Source organism: Copadichromis virginalis, linkage group LG15, assembly GCF_057382275.1.
Source record: "Copadichromis virginalis isolate Kocher_CV1m ecotype Utaka linkage group LG15, C_Virginalis_male_GT1.1, whole genome shotgun sequence".
Classification (NCBI taxonomy): domain Eukaryota; kingdom Metazoa; phylum Chordata; class Actinopteri; order Cichliformes; family Cichlidae; genus Copadichromis; species Copadichromis virginalis.
Window position 1 is genome coordinate 35,123,389 of NC_140632.1, and position 17,323 is coordinate 35,140,711.

Sequence of the window (17,323 nt, forward strand, 5' to 3'; positions counted from 1 at the left end):
CGAGAACAGTCATTAAAAACTTATAAGCAGGTTCAGGTGCTGTGGACTGCTCTGAGAACACATCATAGCTTGCCAACAAAATAACAGGCACTAGGTAAATATTTATTCATTAAATATTTAGATTTCCTCCTGTTGTATAAAAAGCCAGTCAAATTAAAGGTCAGTTAATGTCTTTTAAAAAAAAAAAAATTTCATATACACAGGAATGGCCCTCGACTTATCTTGATAAGCTGAACTTAGACTTGACTCTAAATTCATGCCGATAATAAATTGTTGTGCGATACTTTTCTTATTATCTCATCCTGTGTCATATATCTATTCCTAACCGTCACTGTGCTGCAATAAAATAGACTCACAGCCATGAAGAGAACTCTTTTTGTTACTGCGTGAAGCTCTGGTTGTCCTGTTGTCACCATTTAATGAGACCCTTTAGTGGAAGAAGAGATTCATGAGTATAATCCGTCTGCTGTTGTTGTTTTTGTGGCAGTCAAAGCTTTTTATTAATTTACTAAATCTGTCCCGATCTATTTAACACTATTTGTCAGGGTTGTATGCTTTTTTTCTTAAGGGGGGAAAAAGGCAACGAGTTTCTGCTACGTTATACGACAGACGCCTTTGCAGTATTTTTGTGTGATTTGATAAACTAAAGCGTGTTGATGCTGGTGATTTTCCTTTGGCTCAGGCTAAAACTCTCTGCCTAAGCAGGAAAAGCCCTGCTCTTGAAGTTTGCCACTCAGCCTATGCAGCTGCACTTGATTCTCCATACAATCTGTGTGAAAGTTTAGTGCAGTCCTTGCATCATTTCTCTGCGTGCAAATGCCAAATAACATAAACATACTCCCACCGCCACCCTTTTTTGCAGCTGTACAGTCCAATCTGCAGGTTCGTTCTTTCCAGCTTTGAAGTGAAGGGCTCTTCCTGTTATGTAACACACATCCTCAAATTAATTTAGTTTGCTCTCCACTCTTTGTATCTGGACAAATGAAAAGTGGCAAGGAAGGCAACATTGTCAGTACTAATCCCTCAGCCGAATGCCAGAGGTCACAGGTTCATTTGTGCAAGACTCTTAAAACTCACTGAAACTCACTTCTCTGCTTTTCTCTTTCTTGTTTTCTTTTTTTTCTTGTCCTTCTTTCCGTTGCTGTCGTGATCGCAGCCACTTGGCTCGCGCGGACAGGTAGCTGCTTCTCCAATTCTTGCACCCTGTCTTTATGTCTAAACTTTTCTGTCGTGTGTTTTACACAAAAAATATTTGTCCTTCATAAATTCTTATTGCTTGATTATTGAAATCAAGTGATGAGAGAAAGTGAGGGAGGGAGGGAGAAATGGGCATTTATATTTTTAGATATATATATGTGGGGGGGAAAAGACATAAATTTCATGCTCATGTAGTCACAGGACACCTCCGTTGTCTGTTATGTAACAGGTTTCACATATGAAATGCTATGAAATGCTAACTAATGCCTATGCCGCTGAGGCTTATGTAACGTGCATGTCTGCTTCCCTCAGAGCCGAGGGCCGACGATGGTCCCTGGCGTCCCTCCCTTCGTCTGGCTATGGAACCAATCCGCCGAGCTCCACCGTCTCGGTAAGACACCCGGAAAAATGGCGCCATCGTCCCCCGGTCACAACATGGCAGCCAGGCGATTCTAACACCTCACTCAGCCCAAATAGCACATTGGTTTATGCAATAAGGGACAGTGAATGCCAAGACTGATGATGACAAACCGCTAATTGTTTTCCTCCATCGTCTGCTTCAGTGAGTCATTCTCCAAGTCTGTGGAACTCGGTGTAAGAAGTAACACACACACACAGTCTGCGTGGATGCATATTAATGAGGAGAGGAGGGGAAGGAAATTTAAATAATTTCAGGAACTTTTTATTTTTTTTGACAGCCTTTATTAAAAACACAAAACATCATAACATCACATTAACAGTACACTGAGACATTAGTGTTTGGTAGCTTTAAACAGCATTTTTGAGCAACAGGATGTCACAGTGATTCAACCAGATGTTTTTAAAAGACTGCGAATTGTCTTATTGCAGAATAAAGCCATAATTGTATTTACTGGATGATGTCACCAGACGGCAGTCAGATGAACAGTTCGTAATGGCGGCAGTCTGCCAAGTCTTTGAAAGTCTGCTGTGTGAAGCTCTAATAAGGAGGTTTATTGGGCCGACCCAGGCATAGCCCCAGAGGTCAGTGGGGACAAAAGGGCTCTTCAGTGGCCCCCGCTGCCCTCTTTATACTGAGGCTTTAGAAAGAGACTTCGCAGATGCTGTCCCTCTGGCCCCGTTCTGTTCACGACACATGGACCGCAAAATGAAACAGATTGCCGGCAACAGACACCGTCCCCTATTTTGCTTGAAAAGATGTTACTCTCTGCCTCGGTAGACATGGAAGATGACTGCAAATAATAATAATAATGCTTCTGTAGGCTTTTGGTTTTTTGGTCACCTAAATTCATATACATTGAGAATTTGGATTTAGGGCAAATCTTCACAGGTGTCTGATCTATTTTATCAGAATGCATAAGTGGAATATTCTGATCTGAAAGATGCTATGTGGAATTATTTTACATCACTGAGTTCATTCGTTATGTCTTTTAAACAATTATAACCTTTCAGTGTGTTGTTTTTCAGCTGGTCTGAAAAGAAACTAGACTCTTATGTTTCATAGCATATCACAGATCTTTCCAGATTCAGTTACTCTCACTGAAGTAGTGCATCCATCCATCCATCCATCAGTATCCAGTTCAGGGTTGCAGGTGGTCTGGAGCCTATTTTAGCTATCATAGTGCAAGAGGCAGGGTACACCTCGGACAGGTCGTCAGTCTGTTGTAGAGCCAGTAAAATACGAAGAATAAAGATTGTCCAAGCAGAAAATCACAGTACTGCAAAGGAAAAGAGCACCTTCTCATGGGAGAGCAGGGTTTGAAACCCGAGTGAAGCCAGAACGCAGCACATGCGTAGGCCTGTGCTTGCCTAGTAAGACGAGCTTAGCTTTAATTTTATTTTTTCCCCTTCGATGATCCTTTAAGTCAGGCTCACAATGCAGAACCAATTTCAGTTTGCTGTTGTCCTTTGCTTTGCCCGACTTGCCTGAACCCGTTTGTGATCTTCAGTCTTAGCAGCCTACCTTGTTGAGTGATGCCACTTGAAAAGCAGACCGGCAAATTGCAACATTAGTTGTTTTTCTTCTTTTGCGAAAGCAGCCCGCAGTGGTTACAGGGCCGATGCTGCGTATTGCAACATGTAAAGCTGGCTTAGCTTAGATTTGCTGCTGTGTTCACGATTAGTAAAATCGTGAACACAGCAGCAAATCTTTGCCAGTTTGGGAAGCTGTTGGGCTTTTGTAGTGTTGAGGTGAAGATCCTTTCTCAGGGATTTTCAGTCTTAAGTCATTTTTGAGTTCATTTAAATATTTTCCCACTCTTTAGAAGCACTGCACAAGATGATGGGTCGGAAGTAAAGATTTGGATACTTTAACATTTATTCAAATGTCAAAACAAGTAGCTCAGAAGGGCTGAAGAGATACTGCTCGTTGTTTTGGTTAAATCAGCCTCAAAAGAAGCTCAGTATTAAATGTGAAAATAGATGTATTTTTCTTATTTGATGGATTCCAAGAAACTTGATTCTTTTCATCTGAACGCAGAGTTTTCAGCGGGAGAAACTTCAGCTCATGACAATTTGCATATTAATGATGATGAAACTGACCTCACGACCCATTGTTAGTCAATGGTGCCAGTTTCGGTCACTATGTAGTGTTTATAAGGTTGGGGAAACCTGCAGTCAGCTGCAAGTCACTTGGCTGAGTGATAAAACGTTTCTCCCACTGAAACCGCAACATGTAGATGAACAGAATCAACTTTCTGGGGTTTGTTTACCTTGATGATTGAACATCCTTCAAGACATTTGATTAATTTCTTTCTGTGTGCGCAGTCCTCCTCCTCGTCCCAGGAGCGTCTCCACCAGCTTCCCTACCAGCCGACACAAGACGAGCCTCACTTCATCTTCAAGCACTTCCGCAGCACAGACAGCATAACAGACGAGGACGGACGGCCCTCGCCGGTGGTACGACCGCGGTCTCGGAGCCTCAGGTGGATAATTGACACAGAACTGAACAAACTAAAAAAACGTGCAATTAAACTTTGTTTAGGGTAGCCATTTTTAGTTATTTATTCAGTTACTGAAAACATAAAGTGTAAAGTAATGACAGGATCACTATTTTAAGACGACCTTCTGACACCGACGGAAGGATCCACACGGAGATGGGAGAACCTCTCACAGCCTCCTGTCTGTTTTGTTCAGATTGTTTCTTGTTCTACCATCAAATTAAAAACATGTAATGTTTCACACAGATTAAATGCAGTAATCCGTCCGAAAGGATTAACTACCTACATTTCAGATTAACTTTGGACAGCGACTACAGAACACGAGCGCTGTTGTATCATTTATAGACTGTCAGATTTGAAGACGCCTTCAAGCGCCAGTTTTGGCACCTCAGCTGCCTCCGATTGATCGCACATGCCCGTTGGCCGGCAGGCAGGTGGAGATCTGACTGCAAAGCGGTGCGTTTTTGACAACTTTTGTCTGTTGGCTCTGCTCCGTGCTGTTTGTGCAGTGCCTGAGTGCTCTGTGTTCTGGCACCATGGTGTGCCGCGCGTGGGCGTGCTAGCTAACAGAGCGCCTCGGGGATCATCGTCTCATAGCTGCTGAACTGTAGTCGAGGGTGGTGGGTGTCTGATGCGGCGAACTGCAGCGAGCTTTGCAGCAGTGTGTGTTGGGCAGAAGCCATCCAGTAAAACAGAGGCGTCTTTTATGACAAGAAGAAGAAAAAAAAGACTCTGGGAGTCTGTTTGCAAGTGATAGGTTTTCCCTCCATCTGTTCTGTTTGAAGCTTCATCAAGCAAGATTTCTCTGTAAAAATACACCTTCCCTTTGGCCTCAATGCTGGAGTGGTGCTGCAGCGAGTGACTAATTATTTGATGTCGATGATTCACACAGTTTTGGCTAGAAGAAACCTCTGCTGCTGCCGGTACGGAAGCATCTTAAAGTGAAACATCAAAACCTGACAGTGAAATCCACCTTGATTGGAGCTTAAGCAGCTTAAGAGCCACCAAACCTGAATGTTGTCTCGCAGGCTGACATCAAAAGTATCGTTGATGCTGACCTCAAAACCCTCGTTCAGTCACACTCAGGCTATTAGTTAAGAGCCGACGTGTGTGTGTTGATTGGATTGAACTAAACTGACTGCTGGCCATTTCGAGGGAACTGCGATGGCCTCGATGACATAACCACTCTTCATCGCCATTTAATAGCTTAGAAGAGAAATGCAATGAACTGTGTAGTAGTAATAATAATAAATGTCTCTGTGTTGATCAGTTGCAATGTACTAATTTGTTGTGTTTTGCTTTTTCGTAGCCCGGGCCGATCAAGTGTTTCCTTCGATAATGAGATAGTCATGATGAACCATGTTTACAGAGAACGTTTTCCAAAGGTACGTACAGGATATCTGTAACTTTGCATTCTCAACGAAGACATATTCAAACCAGAAACACACTTTGCATTTCTCCTGTTGTTGTGTGGAGCGTCCTGAAGCCTTTTTGGGTTTTGGTTTTGTTTCAATAAGGAGAAATGCTTTTAAACAAGCTTTTAAAGCCCACTTTTCAACATTTGGAGAAATTCTTTTTAATTTGCTGTAGAGAGGGGTTAAAAAATGATTATCAGTGCTCGTTTAATTGTTCTAACTCTGTGTTTGTGTGCTCCCTGCAGGCCACAGCCCAGATGGAGGAGCGCTTGTTGGAGATTGTCACACATTACTCTCCAGACAGCTCCCTCCGGCTGGCTGACGGGGTGTTGGGCTTCATCCAGCACCAGTTGGTGGAGCTGGTCAGAGACTGTCTGGATAAGTCCCAGAACGGCCTGGTTACCTCTCGTTACTTTGTTGAGCTGCAGGAGAAGCTAGACAAGCTGCTACACGAGGTGAGAATCCCTCAATCTGACATAGGGTGCATCTGAAAGGCATCCACACTGCTGAGGTGTATCTTCTAGGAAGCTGAGGGGTAACTGGCCACCACCAGTATTTTGTCATTAATTAACTGAATCCATTTTGGAACAAAGCTGTCACATGACAAAATGTGGAACAAGTAAAGACCTGTGAATGCTTTCCAGTTACACTGGAGGTTTTGCAGGACTGATGAGAGAAGCGGTGCAGGCCAAATGCTCTCTCTGGTTTTAAGCAGCAGCTGATGAACTGATGCTGAACTCTTTAATTCGGGTGTGATGACGTTTTGAAAGAGGATTGATCGAGCCCCGGTGAAATGTGCAATCAGGCATGCCTCTCCAGTGATAGCCAACGGCACACACAATAGATCTCTTAGTGGAAATTTTCAGTGATGCTGAGAGGCACTTTTGTCACAGGTCTTATGCATGTTGTGTTAGTTTCTATAGCAACCTCTTCCCGTGTTTCTCTGCGTGCTTTCAGACAGCAGGCACGGCTAACTCTCTGTACTTCCAGCTGAACTGATAAGTCTGTTCCCGCACAGTGGAGCAAATGTCATATATTTACGCACACACACGCACGACTTGATTTGTGTGCCAAGGCCACTTTGTTAAAAAGGGCAACAGTTTTTTCCAGAAAGTTTTCTCTGGGTCTTTGTCATGCAGTATATGCAGGGGGCCCTGTGACAGGCTGGGGACATGTCCAAGGGGTGTCCCGCGTCTCACCCTGTGACAGCTGCGCAGGCTCCAGCCCTCCACGTGGATACACGGCTGCGGTGTTGCCTGAAAAGTGACACATTTTTTATTAATTTGTTATAAAAATCTTGTACATTACAGGAAGCAATGCACAAAAAGTAGCTTTGTGAAAGAAACACCTGAACAGTGCTCTGGACTAGATTAGAGGTTAGAGATTAGATGAAACTTTATTAATCCCTCGGGTGTGTTCCTCCGGGAAATTCAGTTTCCAGTAGCACAGCACCGGCAGAAGTTGCATGTTACAGATACAATAAAGGGGAATGAGAGCAAGGATATAAACATAAAGACTATAGCCTATTTTAGTAACAATTATTAATAATCATTCACTGCTCTCTATTTCCCATATCTGGACTTCTTTGGGTTTGTGATTGTGCTCTGGTCCCATCATAACAATTACAAACTATGCTTAAACTGCATTTAATGCTTTATTGGCTGTGGGGTACAAAATGTTTTTCTAGTCTATTTGTCCTTGATTTTATTATCTTGCCTGATGAGAGCACTTTACACTAATTATAATTTGGGTGTGATGAGTCATGCAAAATTTTGGGGGCTTTTCTGAGACAGCGGGTGTTTGAAGTTCCTGCAGTAAGGAAGCGATTTCCTGGACGACCTTTTTGAACCACCCGGAGAGCTTTCCAGTTTGCCAAAAAAACGTGTTGTAGTAGTAGCAATTTTATTGATTACATTTGATTACATGTAAATTCAAGAAGAAGACAAAAACATAAAAATGATACCTTAAGGCAGTGAAAACAAAATAAAAACAACAAACAACAACAAAGCAACAACACCTGTAAGGCTGGGTGAATGAAAAGGTTTTAAGTCTGTTTTTGAATTTGTACACAGTTGTAATTGATCTCAGGTCAGCAGGCAGCTTGTTCCAAAGAACAGGACCACAGTAGCTGAAAGCACCTTCAGCACATTTACATCTGATTCTGACAACAGTTAAAGAATCCTGAGAGGGCTGACCAGGTGCTAGACAGTAGGATTTCTGTCCGGCATAGAAGGAGGTCATAGGGCACAGTAACAAAAACACTTTTTGATAGCATCATTAATTATCTGATGAAGATATTCCTCTTCATTCCGGGAAATACGTAAAACTTTTACCATTTACCCCCATTTAGGCCTGTTCTGGGCTAACTGTTGATCCTCTGATTCTGTGTCAGAGCCTCCCCTTTCAGCTCAGCTGTTAAGTAGCAAAAATAATGTCTGTTTATTGGCTAAATATTTTTGTGTACATTTGTCTTAAAATCCACTTTTCTTTGTCTTCTCATCGATCTGTTCTTTTGTTCGTCAGTGTTGATCACGAGGAACTGTGGGGATACTGCACTTTGTACGGTATAGCAGTACTCACTGTAAATATGGATAGCACTAGGCAGTGATTTCAGGCACAGACATGGCCTGTATCACAGTTACGTACAACAGAAAAGCTTTAACAAGAGTTTAGAGCAGGCAGGAGAAAGCCTGTGACCGTAAGGTTTGAGTAACTGCTGTCTTTCTTAACTTACACATTACTACACTCACTACCAGAAGGTTAAAATATAATCCACACAAACCTAAGTGTAGACAGAAATGACGATCACAGCCACAGGAAGCTTGGCAGATTGTGAAAGAGTATCTCATGTTTCAGAAATGCTGGTAGACGGGTGTAGTAGCAACATTTCCTTTAGGGCCACTTTCTTGAGTCTGTATCCTCATATTTGACAGGTGGCTGAGATTAGTAATAGTCTTGTTGTGCAGGAAGCTTCAATTAGCTCTCATATGACTGGATCACAAATACACAGTGTGCTGTGCTGCTGTATCGTCACCAGAACAGGGTGTTTCTCTGTTATTATAGAAGAAACTGAAAATGGCTCACGAAGACTCCGCCCACCCACCGCGGATTATTCTGATAATTGCTCTTCGTTTGAAGTGGCGTCATTTCTGATGTAATTCTATCAGGCGGCACCTGTTTTCATGTTTTTGTTAAAGCCCTATCCACTTCCTTAGAATTTTATATTTATTTTTATTTCACTGTTTCCCCATAAAGCAGTGCTCTTGTATTTCTCTTTTTTTTATAGCTTTTTTTTCAGGGGTGGATGAAATGGTGCTAATAGTGATAAACTGTACTTGCCTGTTGGATCAGTTAGGGTTCCCTTAGACATACAGTGGGGCAAAAAAGTATTTAGTCAGCCACCGATTGTGCAAGTTCCCCCACTTAAAATGATGACAGAGGTCAGTAATTTGCACCAGAGGTACACTTCAACTGTGAGAGACAGAATGTGAAAAAAAAATCCATGAATCCACATGGTAGGATTTGTAAAGAATTTATTCGTAAATTAGGGTGGAAAATAAGTATTTGGTCACCTCAAACAAGGAAAATCTCTGGCTCTCACAGACCTGTAACGTCTTCTGTAAGAAGCTTTTCTGTCCCCCACTCGTTACCTGTATGAATGGCACCTGTTTGAACTCATCATCTGTATAAAAGACACCTGTCCACAGCCTCAAACAGTCAGACTCCAAACTCCGCCATGGCCAAGACCAAAGAGCTTTCGAAGGACACCAGGAAAAGTATTGTAGACCTGCACCAGACTGGGAAGAGTGAACCTACAATAGGCAAGCAGCTTGGTGTGAAAAAATCAACTGTGGGAGCAATCATCAGAAAATGGAAGACATACAAGACCACTGATAATCTCCCTCGATCTGGGGCTCCACGCAAGATCTCATCCCGTGGGGTCAAAATGATCATGAGAACGGTGAGCAAAGATCCCAGAACCACACGGGGGGACCTGGTGAATGACCTGCAGAGAGCTGGGACCAAAGTAACAAAGGTCACCATCAGTAACACACTACAACGGCAGGGAATCAAATCCCGCAGTGCCAGACGTGTTCCGCTGCTGAAGCCAGTGCATGTCCAGGCCCGTCTGAAGTTTGCCAGAGAGCACATGGATGATACAGCAGAGGATTGGGAGAATGTCATGTGGTCAGATGAAACCAAAGTAGAACTTTTTGGTATAAACTCAACTCGTCGTGTTTGGAGGAAGAAGAATACTGAGTTGCATCCCAAGAACACCATACCTACTGTGAAGCATGGGGGTGGAAACATCATGCTATGGGGCTGTTTTTCTGCCAAGGGGACAGGATGACTGATCCGTGTTAAGGACAGAATGAATGGGGCCATGTATCGTGAGATTTTGAGCCAAAACCTCCTTCCATCAGTGAGAACTTTGAAGATGAAACAAGGCTGGGTCTTCCAACATGACAATGATCCAAAACACACCGCCCGGGCAACAAAGGAGTGGCTCCGTAAGAAGCATTTGAAAGTCCTGGAGTGGCCTAGCCAGTCTCCAGACCTCAACCCCATAGAAAATCTGTGGCGGGAGTTGAAAGTCCGTGTTGCTCGGCGACAGCCCAAAACATCACTGCTCTCGAGAAGATCTGCATGGAGGAATGGGCCAAAATACCAGCTACTGTGTGTGCAAACCTGGTAAAGACCTATAGTAAATGTTTGACCTCTGTTATTGCCAACAAAGGTTATGTTACAAAGTATTGGGTTGTATTTTTGTTATTGACCAAATACTTATTTTCCACCCTGATTTACGAATAAATTCTTTACAAATCCTACCATGTGGATTCATGGATCTTTTTTTCACATTCTGTCTCTCACAGTTGAAGTGTACCTCTGGTGCAAATTACTGACCTCTGTCATCATTTTAGGTGGGGGAACTTGCACAATCGGTGGCTGACTAAATACTTTTTTGCCCCACTGTATAATCCCTGATGATCCTTTTGGCACATGCAGTTTCTCAATATTAAATGACAGTGACACAGTTTTTGCTTTTGTGCACCTCCACGGTGGATTAAAAGCACAGAGATCAAGTTGTGACTAAAATGTAGACGCTCGTTCAGCGATTTTAACATTTTTAAATTAAAGCCATTTTAATCACAGTCGCCTCATGTTCACACAAATAACTGGTCAAACTTTATCGTAAATGTAAGCCATGTTTTTGCCGCTCAGACCCAAACCGTCTGCAGTCCCTCTCTGAAACTGGAAATCTGTTGAGTTGAGTCTCCTGATGGCTCCTTGTGTTTTCCAGGCCTACGAGCGCTCTGAAAGTGAAGAGGTAACCGTCATCACCCAGCTAGTCAGAAAGATCCTCATCATAATCTCTCGACCGGCTCGGCTCCTCGAATGTCTGGTAAGCTACCTAAATTTGTCAATCGAATACCAAGTTTGTCATCTCCAACAATCAGCCATTTATTAACACAAATCTGATCTGAGTCGGCAACCTTACCCCGACAGCTCTGCGCATAGCTTTGTTTAGGATTTTTAGTAGTAAATCAAATGGCATCTTGGATGCCTTTCAGTTTCCTGACACTCTGCATTAATTACACTGCTGTTGGATGCTGGTGACAGGAGTTTGATCCAGAAGAGTTTTACCACCTACTCGAAGCGGCAGAAGGCCACGCCAAAGTCGGCCAGGGAATCAAGACCGACATCCCGCGGTACATCATCAGCCAGCTGGGCCTCACACGCGACCCGTTAGAAGGTAAATTTAATCAGTTATCGAGCGAAGCCTGTGATGTGGCTCATATGTGATGTTTTTTTTAAAGCCTGTTTCAGACATGGGTTAAGTAACATGCTGCCCCGAGTAGGTGATTATTATTATTATGCTTTATGATACTGCAACAAATACACAGTCCTGACTTAGATGAAGAGCAGACTGCATTTTTAAGTGATCGGTGCAGAAATGTTGGAAACCCAAATTAAAGCCTCTTCTTCTTTTATTTCTAGACATGGTACAGCTTGAACAGTATGATGCCAGTCCCTCGCCCTCAGCGTCAGTGTCAGTGGAAACAGATGCTTCTGTGGAGGTGAACTGACTAATTCAATAAGTTCAAATAATATTACAGACTCAGGCTGAGCTTTATTCAACCATTTGACATGTTAGAAATTAAACACAGCATCTTAGGTCTCAGTATATGCAGCGTGCTATTAAACAATAGCTAAAACAGTATAAATAACTAGAATAAATACAAAAACCAAGTATTGAAATATGCTAAAATTCAAATAATGGATCTTAATAAATGTACAGTATTGGACAGTGTGTGGCAGGGAAGAGTTCACACTGCCGCTGTTCCCTGCTGTACATTTATTAGGAGCCATTATTTATATTTTAGTGTGTTTATACTGGGAGAGGAGATGATTTAATGTTGAGTGCTCAGGTAAAGTAGAATCAGTCCATTTACCAAAGATGAAAAGTGCACACGCTTCTTCAGATCTGCCCACCGTGCTGTGCTGAATGTGTTTAAAGCGGATCAGGAAACGGTGACTCTTTTTATTGTGAAAGGATGCCAAAAATATTTAAAATCAATGTTATTTTGGTTAAGTAGATTGCAGGTGTAATTAGTATTTGGAGTAGTAGTTGGCTTTTAATCTGCAATCAGCATTAATCACAGCATTGCTTCTGTCTGCTTATTTAATTTTTCACATGGGCGTAAACAGCCACAGAATAAGAGCCCACAGACGCTGACTCCAACTCGAAGGAAACCTCTTGAGAGTGATTTTGAGACCATCAAACTCATAAGTAACGGAGCTTATGGGTAAGAGCACAAGTCTGTTTAACTGCATTTCACTGCTTCATCTTAGAAATGATGTTTGTTTGTTTGCGACACTTTGTTTATTTGCAAAGTGTTGCAAAGCTAAGATGAAAGATTAAATGGAGTCAGGAAGCGGAAAATACATTTAGTTGGAAGTAGTTTTTATTGTTGTTATTCTGATGCAGTTTGCCTCAATTTCAACCTTTTTTGTGCACGTTTTTGTGAGCCACTGTGACTGTGCCTTTTACCCGTTTCCAGGTAATTGAGCTAATGAGGTTTGTTTGGTTTTTGGCAGGGCGGTGTATCTGGTTCGCCACAAGGAGACCCGTCAGCGCTTTGCCATGAAAAAGATAAACCGTCAGAACCTGGTGCTGAGGAACCAGATCCAGCAGGCGTTTGTGGAGCGGGACATCCTAACTTTTGCTGAGAACCCCTTTGTTGTCTCCATGTTCTGCTCGTTTGAGACACGACGTCACCTCTGCATGGTCATGGAGTATGTAGAAGGTAAAGAAGGGAGAGGCTGCGGGGGCTGTTACAGTTTTATGTCTCTAACATTTTAGCTTAGCTTAAACAAGACCCGGTTTCAGTGAGTGCCAATGCAGAGAGTCTGAGAATAAGAGTCTGTGCATTACTGCCTCGGACAGTTGGTGTGTTAGGATCACTGCTGTTACTGGGATTTTAGTTGTTTTTTAAGGTGTTCTGTTCTTTTAAGGTGGAGATTGTGCCAACCTGCTGAAAAACATGGGCCCACTGCCTGTGGAAATGTCCAGGATGTATTTTGCTGAGACGGTCCTGGCTCTGGAGTACCTTCACAACTACGGCATCGTGCATCGGGATCTTAAACCTGACAAGTAAGGACATCTCCAACATCACCTTCACTCAGCTCTTCCGTCTTGCTTTTCTTGCTTTCATTAGGATCCGTTGACATAGTTGGGTCTGTGAGCGGGCACATGTAGAGTCTTGATTTTTCTGTAATTCAGCCCTTATCCTCATTTTCTTGACAAATTGTAAAATGCGCCGCTTACACTGACGTCTTCTTTCCCCCAACAGTTTGTTGATTACATCTATGGGCCACATCAAGCTGACTGACTTTGGTCTCTCTAAAATCGGCCTGATGAACATGACGACCAACCTGTATGAAGGTCACATAGAGAAAGACACAAGAGAGTTTGTTGACAAGCAGGTGAGACAACTTCAGGTGTAAGAGATGAATCACCTGTCACTTTTGGACAGCAGTGATTGTAGAGGCACTTGATCCAAACTGATGTTTGCTGGTTTACTTCCTCAGGTGTGTGGGACTCCAGAGTACATTGCCCCAGAGGTGATCCTCAGACAGGGCTATGGGAAGCCAGTGGACTGGTGGGCGATGGGGATCATCCTTTATGAATTTCTGGTCGGCTGCGTCCCGTTTTTTGGAGACACTCCCGAAGAGCTTTTTGGACAAGTTGTCAGTGGTACGTCTTGAAATGAATGAATTCTCTACTTAAAAATCGAGCATCAGGTTTAAAAAATAGAATCACAGCATAGAATAGCCACTGAGATCAAATCTTTATGTTAAACTAGTTTCTTTTTCCTTTTATTTGAATTGAAAACACAAGCAGTGACGTAGGCACAGAAGTCTACAACTTTGCTTCACTCTCAGAATCTTAACCACATCAGTCCTGGGCAAGCTTATGCTTTGGCAAACACAAACATTCTGACTTGCTGTTTAATGTCTTTGTAAGACTGTAAATTTGGTTTTAATTAATATTTAATTTTGTACTTTTATTTATTATCTTCTCTGATTGTCAGATGAAATCATTTGGCCTGAAGGAGAGGATGCCTTACCTGTTGATGCACAGGATTTGATCACCCGCCTGCTGAGGCAGAACCCTTTGGACCGGCTGGGAACAGGTAATGCTGATAAATTACAGCAGGGATCTTTTATACAGGTCTGTACAGCTAAATCAGAAAAACAAGGTTTATAGCAAGGGGGACATTACATTTTAATAATTTTAAAAAAGTGAAACTAAGAATGAAGTAAACATGTTTGCAAGAGGAGTTTCACCCTGATCCTAATCCAGTGTTTAACTGAATGTTTTTAGGTGGAGCCTCAGAGGTGAAGCAGCACCCCTTCTTCTTGGGGCTGGACTGGAACGGACTCCTCCGACAGAAAGCCGAGTTCATCCCTCAGCTGGAGGCCGAGGATGATACCAGCTACTTTGACAGTGAGTTCCTGCTGAGTCTCTTTGTGGTTTATTTTTCTGTGTAATCTTGACTTCACATGGTAGTGAGAGCAAAACGTTGTCCATAATTGTGGGTGTTGGAGATGGGATGCAGGTTAAATTTAGCTGGAATATAATACGGGCGAGCTAAGATAAAACTGCAGAGTGATGAGTTTTTCTCGGGATTATACCATGAAGTTTGACTTTCTCTTAAATGAGAGCATCTTCCCTTTTTGCCATATTCAGCTCGTTTGGATCGCTATCATCATTTGGCCTCTGACGAAGACGACGAAACTAACGACGAAGAGTCTTCCTTGGAAATCCGACAGTTTGCTTCCTGGTCTCATCGCTTCAGCAAGGTAAAGACTGCTGCAGTAAGAATCTGCTGTAAGAGTGCCAAAAAATTTGAAAAGTCAGATCTTAACTGACACCTTTTCACCTGTTTGTCATCAAGGTTTACAGCAGCACAGAACACCTGGCAACACCGTCCAACCTGAGTTTCTCCTCCGACCGCAGCCACAGCGAGGACAAAGAGGACCACGGGGATGCGGCAGGGCTCGGAGCCTCGCCAAGCCCAGCAGATGGCAGTGCTGAGCACAGGCAGTCTGGACGCATGGCCAGGTAAACAGAAGATGTGGACACCTGCTATTCCTCTTTATTCTTGTTTCTTTTTCGTATTTTTGCACGTTTCATAGTATTCATAATATAATAAACAGGTGGCTGAGTTTGTGGGTCTGCATGAAAACAGATCCTCAATCAGCTGATCTATGAGTTCAACATTTTTTTGTGTGCTTTTACTGTTTTTAGTCTTCGCCCCCGGGCCTCCTCCAGTTCCTCCCAGTCTGACAGAAGCACCAGTCCTCTGGTAATGAGCAGCACTCACAGCCTGGAGACGATGCCCCGGTTTGCCCTCTCCACTGATGATGAAGGTAAATCCACTTTTTTTTATTTTAACACATCTCTTCATAACACGTCCAGGTGCTTCTGCCAGAAACATTCACACTTAACACCTTCTGTCCACAGCAGAGGTGGTGGTGTCAAATCTTCGGCGGATCAGGATTCGCAGCAACAGTACCGGCGGGAAGCAGTCATCCCCTAAGGACACGGCAGGCCCTCGGCGCTTCGGTAACCAGCTGGAGACGCCAGACAGGCAGAGGGTTCCCTGCGGAGGAAAGGTTCCCAAGTCTGCCTCTGTCTCAGCCCTGTCTCTCATCATCACTACAGGTGCAGAAGGTTATCATAACTACTTTAAATCCAGCAGAATCAGTTTGTTTTTTATTGCTCCGCTTTGACAGAGAACCTCTGCAAATATAGTCTAAACATGTAATCCATAGACAGCAGTTTTTGTTTCTAATTGTGGAATTAAAACTGGCCTTCTAATTTGAGTCATAAAATGTGAGATTATGAGTCTATTTATCTCTAAACTGTGTGTTTGTTTCAGACGATTCACCCAGTGGCCTCCACCCCGGTCCCATCTCCCCACGCTCACTGTCTTCCAACCCCTCATCCCGCGACTCGTCCCCAAACCGGGATCTGTCATTCAGCCCCGGCAGCCTGAGGCCACCAATCATCATCCACACCTCAGGGAAGAAGTTCGGCTTCACCCTGCAGGCCATCCGTGTGTACATGGGCGACAGCGACGTCTACACCGTGCATCACATGGTGTCGGTAGGTTTTAACCACAAGCCTTAAAACAGATCAAAGATCTGAAACCTGTGTTTGTAAACTGTAGCGTGTTCCAAATATTTTGCTTTGCTTTGGTGATCCAAAACTAGAAGGTAGTGATATAAAAAGGTTGTTATGTAATGCTCAGTTTGAAACTCACTCACTTCACCATCGCAACAGAGTGTGGAGGAGGGCAGCCCGGCTCACCAGGCAGGCCTCTGCACTGGAGACCTCATCACCCACGTGAACGGAGAGTCTGTCCAAGGCCTGGTCCACACAGAGATGATCGAACTGCTGCTGAAGGTACAGCTCGGAGCTGCGTGGCACTTGAACTTTGCTTTTTAAGTTGCTTCTGTGTTGAAAGGTCTGTAAAAATTCTTTCATTCTCACGAAACGTGCAGAGCGGCAACAAGGTGGCCCTTCAGACCATAGCGCTCGAGAACACTTCTATTAAAGTCGGTCCTGCACGAAAGACCAAACACAAAGGGAAGATGGCTCGCCGCAGCAAGAAGAGCAAGAGGAGAGATAATTATGACAGGTGAGCATCTGACTGGGTTCTGGGTTTCTTTTTTTTCTCTCTCTCTGTCTTTGCAGCTCTGCTGTGTTACTCATCATCTGTTTACTCTGGGAGGCTCTTTCTCCTTCAAGTGTAAGCTACAACAGTGAATTATATATCGTCCCTTCTAGGCGACGGACCATCTTTAAGAAGCTGTCCAAGCAGAGCACAGTGATGCACTGCAGTCGCAGCTTCTCCTCAGGTCTTCATCACTCTGTTTCCTCCAGTGAGAGTCTTCCAGGCTCCCCGACCCACAGCCTCTCCCCGGGGCCCTCCACACCCTGCCGGAGCCCCGCACCTGACCATCAGGGCCACGGTAATTAAGGAAATGTAGTCATTTGAGATTCTGCAGGTACACTGAAGGTCTTATAATACCCAGATGGCCGCCCCTCCCTCAGCCTAAAGGATCCTTCCTGTTAAAAGGGGTTTTTTCCTTCCCACTGTTGCCAAAGTGCTTTGTGAAAGGCAGTCGTCTGATTGTTGAGGTTTCTCTGTATTTTTGTGGGGTCTTTACCTTAAAATATTAAACACCTTGAGGTGACTGTTATTGTGATTTGGTGCT

General features: G+C 43.5%; 1 protein-coding gene across 5 annotated transcripts in view; it reads left to right on the top strand.

The window, feature by feature from the left end:
- The window catches only part of mast3b (microtubule associated serine/threonine kinase 3b), a 37,511-nt gene that overhangs the window by 16,321 nt on the left and 3,867 nt on the right, over window positions 1-17,323 (top strand). For 2 of the 5 annotated variants that reach the window (XM_085433126.1, XM_085433129.1), the window contains 23 exons: window positions 1,157-1,177; window positions 1,510-1,588; window positions 3,943-4,100; window positions 5,425-5,500; window positions 5,776-5,985; window positions 10,833-10,934; window positions 11,153-11,285; window positions 11,531-11,610; window positions 12,242-12,339; window positions 12,632-12,840; window positions 13,049-13,187; window positions 13,387-13,519; window positions 13,625-13,790; window positions 14,128-14,229; window positions 14,421-14,543; window positions 14,787-14,899; window positions 14,995-15,161; window positions 15,348-15,469; window positions 15,567-15,764; window positions 15,982-16,208; window positions 16,386-16,508; window positions 16,607-16,743; window positions 16,893-17,077. In XM_085433126.1, the coding sequence (XP_085289252.1) occupies window positions 1,157-1,177; window positions 1,510-1,588; window positions 3,943-4,100; window positions 5,425-5,500; window positions 5,776-5,985; window positions 10,833-10,934; window positions 11,153-11,285; window positions 11,531-11,610; window positions 12,242-12,339; window positions 12,632-12,840; window positions 13,049-13,187; window positions 13,387-13,519; window positions 13,625-13,790; window positions 14,128-14,229; window positions 14,421-14,543; window positions 14,787-14,899; window positions 14,995-15,161; window positions 15,348-15,469; window positions 15,567-15,764; window positions 15,982-16,208; window positions 16,386-16,508; window positions 16,607-16,743; window positions 16,893-17,077 (3,101 nt within the window). Of the gene's footprint in view, window positions 1-1,156; window positions 1,178-1,509; window positions 1,589-3,942; window positions 4,101-5,424; window positions 5,501-5,775; window positions 5,986-10,832; window positions 10,935-11,152; window positions 11,286-11,530; window positions 11,611-12,241; window positions 12,340-12,631; window positions 12,841-13,048; window positions 13,188-13,386; window positions 13,520-13,624; window positions 13,791-14,127; window positions 14,230-14,420; window positions 14,544-14,786; window positions 14,900-14,994; window positions 15,162-15,347; window positions 15,470-15,563; window positions 15,765-15,981; window positions 16,209-16,385; window positions 16,509-16,606; window positions 16,744-16,892; window positions 17,078-17,323 lie in introns of all 5 variants that reach the window. The other 3 variants (XM_085433125.1, XM_085433128.1, XM_085433127.1) reach the window with 2 other exon arrangements.